Source organism: Conger conger, chromosome 6, assembly GCF_963514075.1.
Source record: "Conger conger chromosome 6, fConCon1.1, whole genome shotgun sequence".
Classification (NCBI taxonomy): domain Eukaryota; kingdom Metazoa; phylum Chordata; class Actinopteri; order Anguilliformes; family Congridae; genus Conger; species Conger conger.
In genome coordinates this window covers 680,001-690,605 of record NC_083765.1, presented here as the reverse complement: position 1 = coordinate 690,605, position 10,605 = coordinate 680,001, and the positions used below count along the sequence as shown (strand labels likewise).

At 43.6% G+C, this 10,605-nt stretch overlaps 1 protein-coding gene across 1 annotated transcript; it reads left to right on the top strand.

The window, feature by feature from the left end:
• Positions 1-220: 220 nt before the first annotated feature.
• On the top strand, positions 221-4,326 carry LOC133130707 (cysteine-rich hydrophobic domain-containing protein 2). The gene is made up of 6 exons (XM_061245488.1): positions 221-446; positions 2,071-2,125; positions 2,212-2,367; positions 3,048-3,104; positions 3,205-3,264; positions 3,394-4,326. The coding sequence occupies exons 1-6, from the start codon at positions 331-333 to the stop codon at positions 3,442-3,444; spliced, it is 495 nt and encodes a 164-aa protein (XP_061101472.1). The 5' UTR covers positions 221-330; the 3' UTR covers positions 3,445-4,326.
• The last annotated feature ends 6,279 nt before the right edge of the window (positions 4,327-10,605 follow it).

Below are 10,605 nucleotides of genomic sequence, written 5' to 3'. Positions count from 1 at the left end.
AGGTATATAATTTTCCTATCTGTTTGAACATATACTGATTATTATGTGTTGTTTATTATATGCAGGCTTTTAAAAAATGTTTATTAAGTGTTACAGCCCACTGTATAGCCATATCATTTTACGCACCGTGACGTAGCAAAACCCTCAGTGACGCGACCAAGTCTCTTGCGTCACGTGATGTGGGAAGGTCTCTCGCTGCGGATGTCGTTGTTTTGAGAGAGACAGAGAGAGAGACGCTTGTTGCCGAACATCTGTGGGTGCCTCGGACATTTTCGTGCTGGTCGCCGTCCCCCATCCTTTGGCGAAGCGGCATTGCACAGGGACCCGTTGATGGAGGACTTTGATGAAATCTACGAGGAGGACGAGGATGAGGCCAGGGAGGAAGAGCAGCTGCTTAAGTACACTCCGGACCCAGTGGTGGTGCGGGGATCCGGCCACGTCACTGTGTAAGGAGCCGGTCCGGGTGTCGAGGATTGAACAACCGTGTGTTCACCAGACAACTGTTTTACCAGCGATAGGAGGCTGAGGAGTGTGACTTTTCGGGTAATCTGGGGGTGTATGTGGACGACAGAGCTATCGAGTTACCTCGCTACTGCTACAGGCCGTGTTTCCGACTACTGCACACTCGGGTGGGGGTGGGGAGGCACTAAGAAAGCACATTTCGTTTTCACTATTAGGGGAGATTAAAACGGTGTTCAAACTTTTTGCGGAATTTCAAGTCATTGTATTATTCTACTTGTATTACCATCCCTGCGTGAGGCATGTTGTCCGATTGTTGTGGTTCCGTGTCGCAGGCTGACTCGCTGTAGACAGGAAGTTGCTGGTGATATGCCCTGGCACACTTCTAGACCTTACGCCTCGGGATTTCGGTCGCAGAGATGGCTTTGCTACTGTGCGATTAGGACTGTTTAAAGAATGACAATAAACCTCCGCGCCATGTGTGGTCTTGACATAGCCGCATGGTCCTAACAGTGCACTGTTAACGCACATCGATTTTCATTTTCTAACTGTTATTTTAAAGAAAAGCACAATAGATTGGCGTTAAGGAATCGCCCGATGCCAATTTTAAGCGTCTGCGAAATGATTGGCCAATCACAGTGTCTACGTGGACGTAAAGTCTCTGCAAAACTCTGTTCTACACATATTTTTTGTGATGAAACGACAAGATTAACTCCGGTGCTGTTTGTGATTATAGCCGGACCGATATGAAAATTGTTACCGATACCGATTACTAAGGGGTAAAAGTCTCGATATCCGATATTATCTGCCGATTCCATTCCCCCCCCCCCATTTTCAGCTTTGGTCAAAGATTGAATGGACACCAGTTATTTTAAAGAAAAAACACAATGTATATTTCAATATATGTCATATATTTACAATATATATCACATCGGGAAAAAAAAACCCTGCTAAAGACTGCTACTATTAGTGTTTAAACCCCAAAGTTAAGACCAATGCTATTTTTGTTTAAACCGCAAAGTTAAGCCTGCTATTATTTGTGATTAAACCCCAAAGATAAGCCTGGTATTATTCGTGATTGAACTCCAGATTTAAGACTAGTAATTTTTGTGATTAAACTCAAAATTTAAGGTGGCTACTATTTGTGATTAAAGCCCAAAGTAAACCCTGGTACTATCTGTGATTAAACCCCAATGTTAAAGTGGCGATCTACAATAACAGAAATCATATTTCAGACATATTCCCACTGGCATTCCTCTAGAACTGAGTATTGAGACCACTGGCATTCTTTAAATTCATTTCTATGCATTAGAATTTTAAGTTGGTGGCGGGTTGGTACCATTTGTGATTAAACCCCAAAGTTAAGACTGGTACTATTTGTAATTAAACCCCAAAATTAAGGCTGGTACTATTTGTAATTAAACCCCAAAATTAAGGCTGGCACTATTTGTAATTAAACCCCAAAATGAAGGCTGGTACTATTTGTAATTAAACCCCAAAATTAAGGCTGGCACTATTTGTAATTAAACCCCAAAATGAAGGCTGGTACTATTTGTAATTAAACCCCAAAGTTAAGACTGGTACTCGTCTGATAATGTTTTCTTTTCTCAGGTTTGGACTGAGTAACAAGTTTGAGTCTGAGTTTCCCTCCTCACTAACAGGAAAGGTAAGTGGTGTTTATTTACCCAACGTTACAGTGGCAGGGCTTTCACCCCGAGGAGGATGAGCTGCAGTGCCGTGTCTTGTCCCTAGGTGGCACCGGAGGAGTTTAAGGCCAGTATCAGCCGGGTGAACGGGTGTCTGAAGAAGACGCTGCCCGTGAACGTGCGCTGGCTGCTCTGCGGCTGCTTGTGCTGCTGCTGCACGCTGGGGTTCAGCCTGTGGCCCGTCATCTGTCTCAGCAAGAGAGTAAGGCTACTACTGCACTACTACTGCACTACTACTGCACTACTACTGCACTACTACTGCACTACTCATACACTATACCACCTCAGCAAGAGAGTAAGGCTACTACTGCACTACTACTGCACTACTCATACACTATACCACCTCAGCAAGAGAGTAAGGCTACTACTGCTCTACTACTGCACTACACATACACTATACGACCTCAGCAAGAACAGAAAGGCTACTACTGCACTACACATACACTATACCACCTCAGCAAGAACAGAAAGGCTACTACTGCACTACTACTGCACTACACATACACTATACCACCTCAGCAAGAACAGTAAGGCTACTACAGCACTACTACACTACAATCTTAGCAAGGCTAATATAGGGCTACTCCTACACTATTGTACAACACATAACATAATGGCGAGAACAGGCCATTCAGCCCAGCAATGCTCACCTTTTCTTACCACTGATGTGTACCTACTGCTTAGTGTGCTTAACAGTGAAATAGCATTGTCTAGCACTGTATGAAGCATCAATCCTCCCAACTGTACATCTGGACTATAAATACACCTAGGCACCTCAAGAGAATGAACCTACACTACACTGCCTGTATACCTTGTGTATACACACATACAGCTCTCTAATACATCTGCCTCTGTAAAAATACTCATTTATCTTATCTCTAGACACGACGGTCTGTGGAGAAGTTGCTAGAATGGGAAAACAATAGACTATACCACAAGGTGAGTGTTGCAGGTAGCTGCCAGTTTGGATGTGATGCTCCTTTGGATGGGATCTGGGATAAATATACAGTGCTCATTTTCTGCTGTTTCTCCATCCTAGCTCTGCCTGCACTGGAGACTGAGCACACGGAAATGTGAAACCAATAACATGATGGAATATGTGAGTTTATTTTTTACAGGGTGTTTTACAGTCCCTCACTGACTCATTAATGAGGACTCACCCTCTATGACTCATTCCCTGTACTGAGACTCTGTCACTGACCGGACTACACTATCTCTCCCTCTCCAGGTCATCCTGATAGAGTTTCTACCCAAGAGCCCGATATTCCGGCCGGACTAGCCCCCACCTGTCCCAGTCTGCAGGGTGTCCTCCACAATGGTGCCTTACTGTGGGACTACGGGACACTGCCCTACGTCTCTGTACAGACCTGAACTTTACAGACATGGCCTACAGACACGTCCTACGCCTCAATACGGACCTGAACTTTAGACACATCCTACGCCTCTGTACAGACCTGAACTTTACAGACACGGCTTACAGACACGTCCAACATCTCTGTACAGACCTGAAATTTACAGACACGGCCTACGTCTCTGTACAGACCTGAACTTTACAGACATGGCTCTACGTCTCTGTACAAACCTGAACTTAAGGACACAGTCCATTTGAGAATGCAGTCAGCTCATCCTGTGGACTGCCCTCTCGTTGCGATGGTTACAGACTCTGAGATATCCCTACAGGTGCACTGCAGCAGGACAGCCCTGGCCTGCTGTCTGTCAGTGGACATTGGTGAGGACATTGGTGCATTGTGAGTGTGAGTGTGAGTGTGAGTGTGTGAGAGAGAGAGAGAGAGAGAGAGAGAGAGAGAGAGAGAGAGATAGATGATGACTGGGTTATCATCATGAGGGTTCTACTCAGGTGGGTTTTCATCGTGGGGGTTCCACTCTGCTGGGTTCCCATCATGGGGGTTCTACTCAGCTGGGTTCTCATCGAGAAGGTTCCACTCAGCTGGGTTCTCACCGTGGGGGTTCCAGTCAGCTGGGTTCTCATCAGTAATCTTCCCGACACGTCTGCAATCTTCATAGATGCCAGTGTGGGAGGCCAGGCAAAGTACAGTGTAAAAGCAGGCTACATTATGGGAAATGTATTCTGTTTGTTGTCTGTAGGGTACTGTATGTGCATTATTGATTTACTGATTTTATTAAAATAATTTGTCTCCAAGTCAAGTTTATTTGGTTTAACAAATCCCTTGCAGGTGTCCAAAAGTTTAGTGGTATGATAAAGTTCCAATGTGTATCATATCCTTGCACTGGATATTAATTCAGTACAGATTTTATATGCAATGAGCTCCATAATATTTGGGACAAGGCCTTTTTTTCTCTGCATGCCACAATCACATGGCCAAATGCAGATATAAAGCTTTTATTAAAGGGAATTTTTATACCATTTGTTTTCATCATATAGAAATTACAGCAATTTTTATACATAGTCGGCACCATAATATTTTCCGACAAATGGCTTCACAGGTGTTTCTGATCAGTTAAATTGCTTCCTGTTCAGGTATGAGAGCTTTCAGTATCTAGTCTTGATAAAATCTGAAGATTGCACCATGTTGTATATGAATCTAGAATTGGCTACAGAGCCAAATCAAGAAAAAGTATTTGTACCAAGACTTATGGGCTTAAGGCTTACTCTATTTTAGTACTCAAACTGAGTTTGTCAGATTTATAAATACTATTTTATTGAGATTTGGCATGCTCATTTGGCTTCATAAGAAACCCCTGGAACTGAAATTCGGTCTTGGATATTTGAATGGGTTTAATGTTCATTTTATGGTGGTAGGTGTAGGATTACATCATGTAAACACTTTAAAGTGTTCATCACTGCTCTTTTCTGATGTAGGTCCAGGCACCACCTTTCTGTGGCACTCGGGTTAGGGTTAGATATTGTTGCATTTCTGCCAGTTTGTTAATTAATTTCACTTTGGCAATGAACAGTGATTAGGTAATCAATTCCCTTGTGCTGATGACTGATTCCAGTTGGCACTGCGGTGTGTCTGTTTCCCGTAGTTTGACAGCCACATAGCGTTTACTTAGGGTCTAGAAGAAAAACCTTGTCTGAGACCCCCGTGACCCTGTGCTGAGATTCTGTGTCTGAGAACCCCCATTTCCCACACTGGCGGCGTATTGTAGTTGTGTCAATGTTACTGCATTTGCTATTAGTGTGCGGTTTCACTGAGACTACAGTGCATCCGGAAAGTATTCACAGTGCTTCACTTTTCCCACATTTTGTTATGTTACAGCCTTATTCTAAAATGGAATAAATTCATTTTTTTCCTCAAAATTCTACACACAACACCCCACAATGACAACATGAAAATAAAAAACTAAGAAATTACATGTACATAAGTATTCACAGCCTTTGCCATGAAGCTCAAAATTGAGCTCAGGTGCATCCTGTTTCCACTGATCAACCTTGAGATGTTTCTACAGCTTAATTGGAGTCCACCTGTGGTAAATTCAGTTGATTGGACATGATTTGGAAAGGCACACACCTGTCTATATAAGGTCCCACAGTTGACAGTGCATGTCAGAGCACAAACCAAGCATGAAGTCAAAGGAATTGTCTGTAGACCTCCGAGACAGGATTGTCTCGAGGCACAAATCTGGGGAGGGTACAGAAAAATTTCTGCTGCTTTGAAGGTCCCAATGAGCACAGTGGCCTCCATCATCCATAAATGGAAAAGTTCGGAACCACCAGGATGCTTCCTAGAGCTGGCCGCCCGTCTAAACTGAGCAATCGGGGGAGAAGAGCCTTAGTAAGGGAGGTGACCAAGAACCCGATGGTCAGTCAAAGCTCCAAGCGTTCCTCTGGGGAGAGAGGAGAACCTTCCAGAAGGACAACCATCTTTACATTACATTACATTATTGGCATTTGGCAGACGCTCTTATCCAGAGCGACGTACAACAAAGTGCATACCCATAACCAGGGATAAGTTCGCTGAAAGACCCTAGAGGGAAGTACAATTTCAACTGCTACCTGTACAACAAAGATAAGGACGAGGGCCAATTATTATTATTTTTATTTATTTATTTTTGAACAAAGAAACAAACAGAGCAAAAGTGACCAAAGTTCACTATCCATCTCTGCAGCAATCCACCAATCAGGCCTGTATGGTAGAGTGGCCAGACGGAAGCCACTCCTTAGTAAAAGGCACATGGCAGCCCGCCTGGAGTTTGCCAAAAGGCACCTGAAGGACTCTCAGACCATGAGAGACAAAATTCTCTGGTCTGATGAGACAAAGATTGAACTCTTTGGCGTGAATGCCAGGCGTCATGTTTGGAGGAAACCAGGCACCGCTCATCACCTGGCCAATACCATCCCTACAGTGAAGCATGGTGTTGGCAGCATCATGCTGTGGGGATGTTTTTCAGCGGCAGGAACCGGGAGACAAGTCAGGATTGAGGGAAAGATGAATGCAGCAATGTACAGAGACATCCTGGATGAAAACCTGCTCCAGAGCACTCTTGACCTCAGACTGGGGCGACGGTTCATCTTTCAGCAGGACAACGACCCTAAGCACACAGCCAAGATATCAAAGGAGTGGCTTCAGGACAACTCTGTGAATGTCCTTGAGTGGCCCAGCCAGAGACCAGACTTGAATCCGATTGGACATCTCGGGAGAGATCTGAAAATGGCTGTGCACCGACGTTCCCCATCCAACCTGATGGAGCTTGAGAGGTGTTGCAAAGAGGAATGGGCGAAACTGTCCAAAGATAGGTGTGCCAAGCTTGTGGCATCATATTCAAAAAGACTTGAGGCTGTAATTGCTGCCAAAGGTGCATCAACAAAGGCTGTGAATACTTATGTGATTTCTTAGTTTTTTATTTTTAATAAATTTGCAAAAATTTCAAAACTTCTTTCATGTTGTCATTATGGGGTGCTGTGTGTAGAATTTTGAAGGAAAAAATGAATTTATTCCATTTTGGAATAAGGCTGTAACATAACAAAATGTGGGAAAAGTGAAGCGCTGTGAATACTTTCCGGATGCACTGTAAATGCATCTGACTGTGAGAGACCTTATTTAAGAGCATTGCTGGTCTCGCCGACAGCCCACGGGTCTGTTCAGGTGCAGTAGGTGCAGAGATGTTCACAAGTCATCAAAAGCAAGTCCAAGTCAAGTCTCAAGCCTCTGAGCTAGAGTCCAAGTCAAGTCTCAAGTCTCCAGAATGGTGCAACCTAGACAATAGTATGGCAACAGAAATTCATCATAATTCCTATGCTAATTGAAGACACAGAAACCAGAAGTCTAGAAGATATATTTTGTATGTGAAATCAAGTGGGTGACAACTGAAGAAGCAGTTTTATCAGGGGCACACAAAAAGATAGTGGTTATTTCATTTATTTATTCATATATCAATGAACTAGCATGCTTGAGCCAACATTTTGGCATAGCCTTTCTCAAGATGGCTGGAGAAAGGCTTGCCAAAACCTCAGGTCTTGTATGGTAGGTAATTGATATATCAATAAATAATATAAAATAAATAACCATTCTATTTTTTAAGAACTCTGTGTGACTCATGTGACTCATAATGTAAGCATTACCATGGGCTGTAATATAAGATGATGTTGAATACAGAGGCCTGTTAATCCTGGACTAAATGCAGCTTTGTATGCATAATCTCCAATTAAATTTAATCTAGGACTAGGCTTAATGTGTATCTGCGACTAATTATAACTTTATTTTTAAACAAAGTTGCAAAGTGTTGAAATTTTAATCACTGTGCAGCATTGGTTTATTAATATACTCGTACTTTTTCATTTTTAAATGAAAGGTTAAGCATTTACTTCAATCATTTTTTAAAAATCTAACGAGGCTAGATATGCAAGAAATCGGGAGCTATGATCTTGGGACTACATTGCACTATTTTGACATTTTATATATATTTTTTTATTAAACATTTCAAAACCGCATTGAACTGCAGTACACGGCAGTACTACATTAGCTTTCAATGTTAACTTCAATTACAAACAAGCTCTCTCGAAAACACAGTTCATGTTTGTTTTTCAAGCCAACCTGAAGAAATTTTAATTATCGTTACTCTACCTATCGCTCATGGTTCTCTAGCTTGCATAACTTTTCAAGATAAAACATTTGAAATGCAAGCCAACATCGCTACAACTTGGCAGAATAACAATAAGAAAATATGCGCTCCTGTTTTGCTGATTAAACGGTGACACGAACATTAGCGATACTGTGTCTGAAACGAGTTATGTTAACGCAACAGTGAACAAAGGTGGGAGTCTGGAGTCCGTGTATATGCGACTCGAGTCCCAGTGGCTGACTCTAGTTCCCATCTCTGGTAGGTGCTTTTAGTTGGTGCATTCGTAAGGCTCCTGCATAGTCAGATGTAATATGTGTGCTAAGGTTAAAAAATAACAGACTAGCCGAAAGGCAATATGAAAGGAAAATCTCAGATGATGCAAAAATGCAGTCCCAAATGCTTCTTTCAATACTGTAGTAGGAAAAGCAAAATTAAAGAGGAGGTCAAGTGCATTAAGAATAGTGAAAGGAGAACTGCTGTATAAGAATAAAGACATTGCTGAGGCATTAAATGCCCACTTTGTAGAGGGTTTGCTAGGGAGGAGGTTACTAGTAGGCCGGAAGGCATACTCAGTACTAACAATGTCTTAGCCAATATTGAGATAAGGGATAAATATACGAGATAATTTACATTACATTACATTTTTGTCATTTAACAGACGCTTTTAATCGAAAGCGACTTACAAGTGCATAGGTTCTTCCACAAGTTAAAGCATCTCATCCATAGCTAGTAAAATACACGTGAAGTGTTGTTCTAAACATATTAGTCATCATAAGTCCAAATTTTTTTTTTTTTTTGGGGGGGGTGGGGTAGGGATATCAGAAAGGGGGGCGGGGGAAATCAGGAGGGAGGACTAAGGTAGAGTTTGAAAAGGTGTGTTTTTAGTCTGCGTCGAAATAGGGGGAGGGATTCTGCCGTCCTGACGGTGGTAGGCAAGTCATTCCACCACTGAGGAACCAGAGTGGAAAACAGGCGTGAACGTGCAGCTCGACCGCCAGGTGCACGCAGAGAGGGAACCATAAGGCGACCAGAGCTGGCAGACCGGAGCTGGGGAGTAGGGAGTGATCAAGGATTGTATATAAGGTGGGGCAGTCCCCTTAGCAGCCTGAAATGCCAATACTAGGGCCTTGAATCGGATGCGTGCGGCAATAGGAAGCCAGTGGAGGCCAATGAGGAGCAGGGTGACATGAGACGACCTGGGCTGACTGGTGATCAGGCGGGCTGCAGCATTCTGGACCAGCTGGAGGGGCTTGATGGCACAAGCTGGGAGACCGGCTAGGAGGGAGTTGCAGTAATCCAGGCGGGAAATGACAAGCACCTGGACTAGGAGCTGGGTGGCTTTCTCCATCAGGAGATGACGGATACGGCATATATTGTATATTGTATATTGTATGGGGCAACATGGCTCAGGCAGTAAGAGCAGTTGTCTGGCAGTCAGAGGGTTTCTGGTTCGAACCCCCGCCCGGGCTGTGTCGAAGTGTCCCTGAGCAAGACACCTAACCCCCAATTGCTCCTGACGAGCTGGTCGGAGCCTTGCATGGCAGCCAATCGTCGTCGGTGTGTGAATGTGTGTATGAATGGGTGAATGAGACGCATCAATTTTACAGCGCTTTGGATAAAGGCGCTATATAAATGCCAACCATTTACAAGATTCTTTGCCGTACGGGTGGAGGAAACTACAAAGTCCTCAACAGTGAGTGAGAGGTCGATTGTCGGAGAGCACTTAGCAGGGATGTAGAGAAGCTCAGTTTTGGCAAGGTTAAGCTTTAGGTGGTGGGAAGTCATCCACGCAGAGATATCAGCCAAGCAGGCACCTGGGTGACCTGGGTATCGGGGGGGAAGGAAATAAAGAGTTGCGTGTCATCGGCGTAAGAGTGGTAAGAAAAGCCATGGGAAGAGATAACAGAACCAAGAGACATGGTGTATAGCGAGAAGAGGAGAGGACCAAGAACTGAGCCCTGCGGGACTCCAGTTTGTAGGGGGTGAGGGTCAGAGACTGAGCCCCTCCAAGTCACCTGGTAGGAACAACCAGAGAGGTAGGAGGAAAACCAAGCAAGTGCAGACCCTGTGACATTATTTCATGAAAATAACATTCTATGGGATAGCCAGCATGGTTTTCGAAAGGGCAGGTCATGCCTGACAAAACTTTGGCATTCTTTGAGGAAGCTACCAAGTGTTTTACCAGGACTGATATTGTAGATCTAGATTTCCAAAAAGCATTCTATAAGGTATCACATGACAAACTCATTATCAAAATTAGGACAGGAGGAGTTGTAGGAGCCATTTCAAAGTTTGGCTAACAGTATCGACTCTACTAAAGTAATCCAGGAAGACAACAGAATCCGTAAGTGGGAGGAAACCTGGCAAATTAAATTCAATACAGCTAAATGTAAAG

Coding starts and splice junctions, on each gene's coding strand:
- LOC133130707 (XM_061245488.1), top strand. CDS start 331: ATGGAGGACTTTGATGAAATCTACGAGGAGGACGAGGATGAGGCCAGG. Junction 2,126..2,211: donor CCTCCTCACTAACAGGAAAG/GTAAGTGGTGTT, acceptor TCTTGTCCCTAG/GTGGCACCGGAGGAGTTTAA. Junction 3,105..3,204: donor ACAATAGACTATACCACAAG/GTGAGTGTTGCA, acceptor TCTCCATCCTAG/CTCTGCCTGCACTGGAGACT.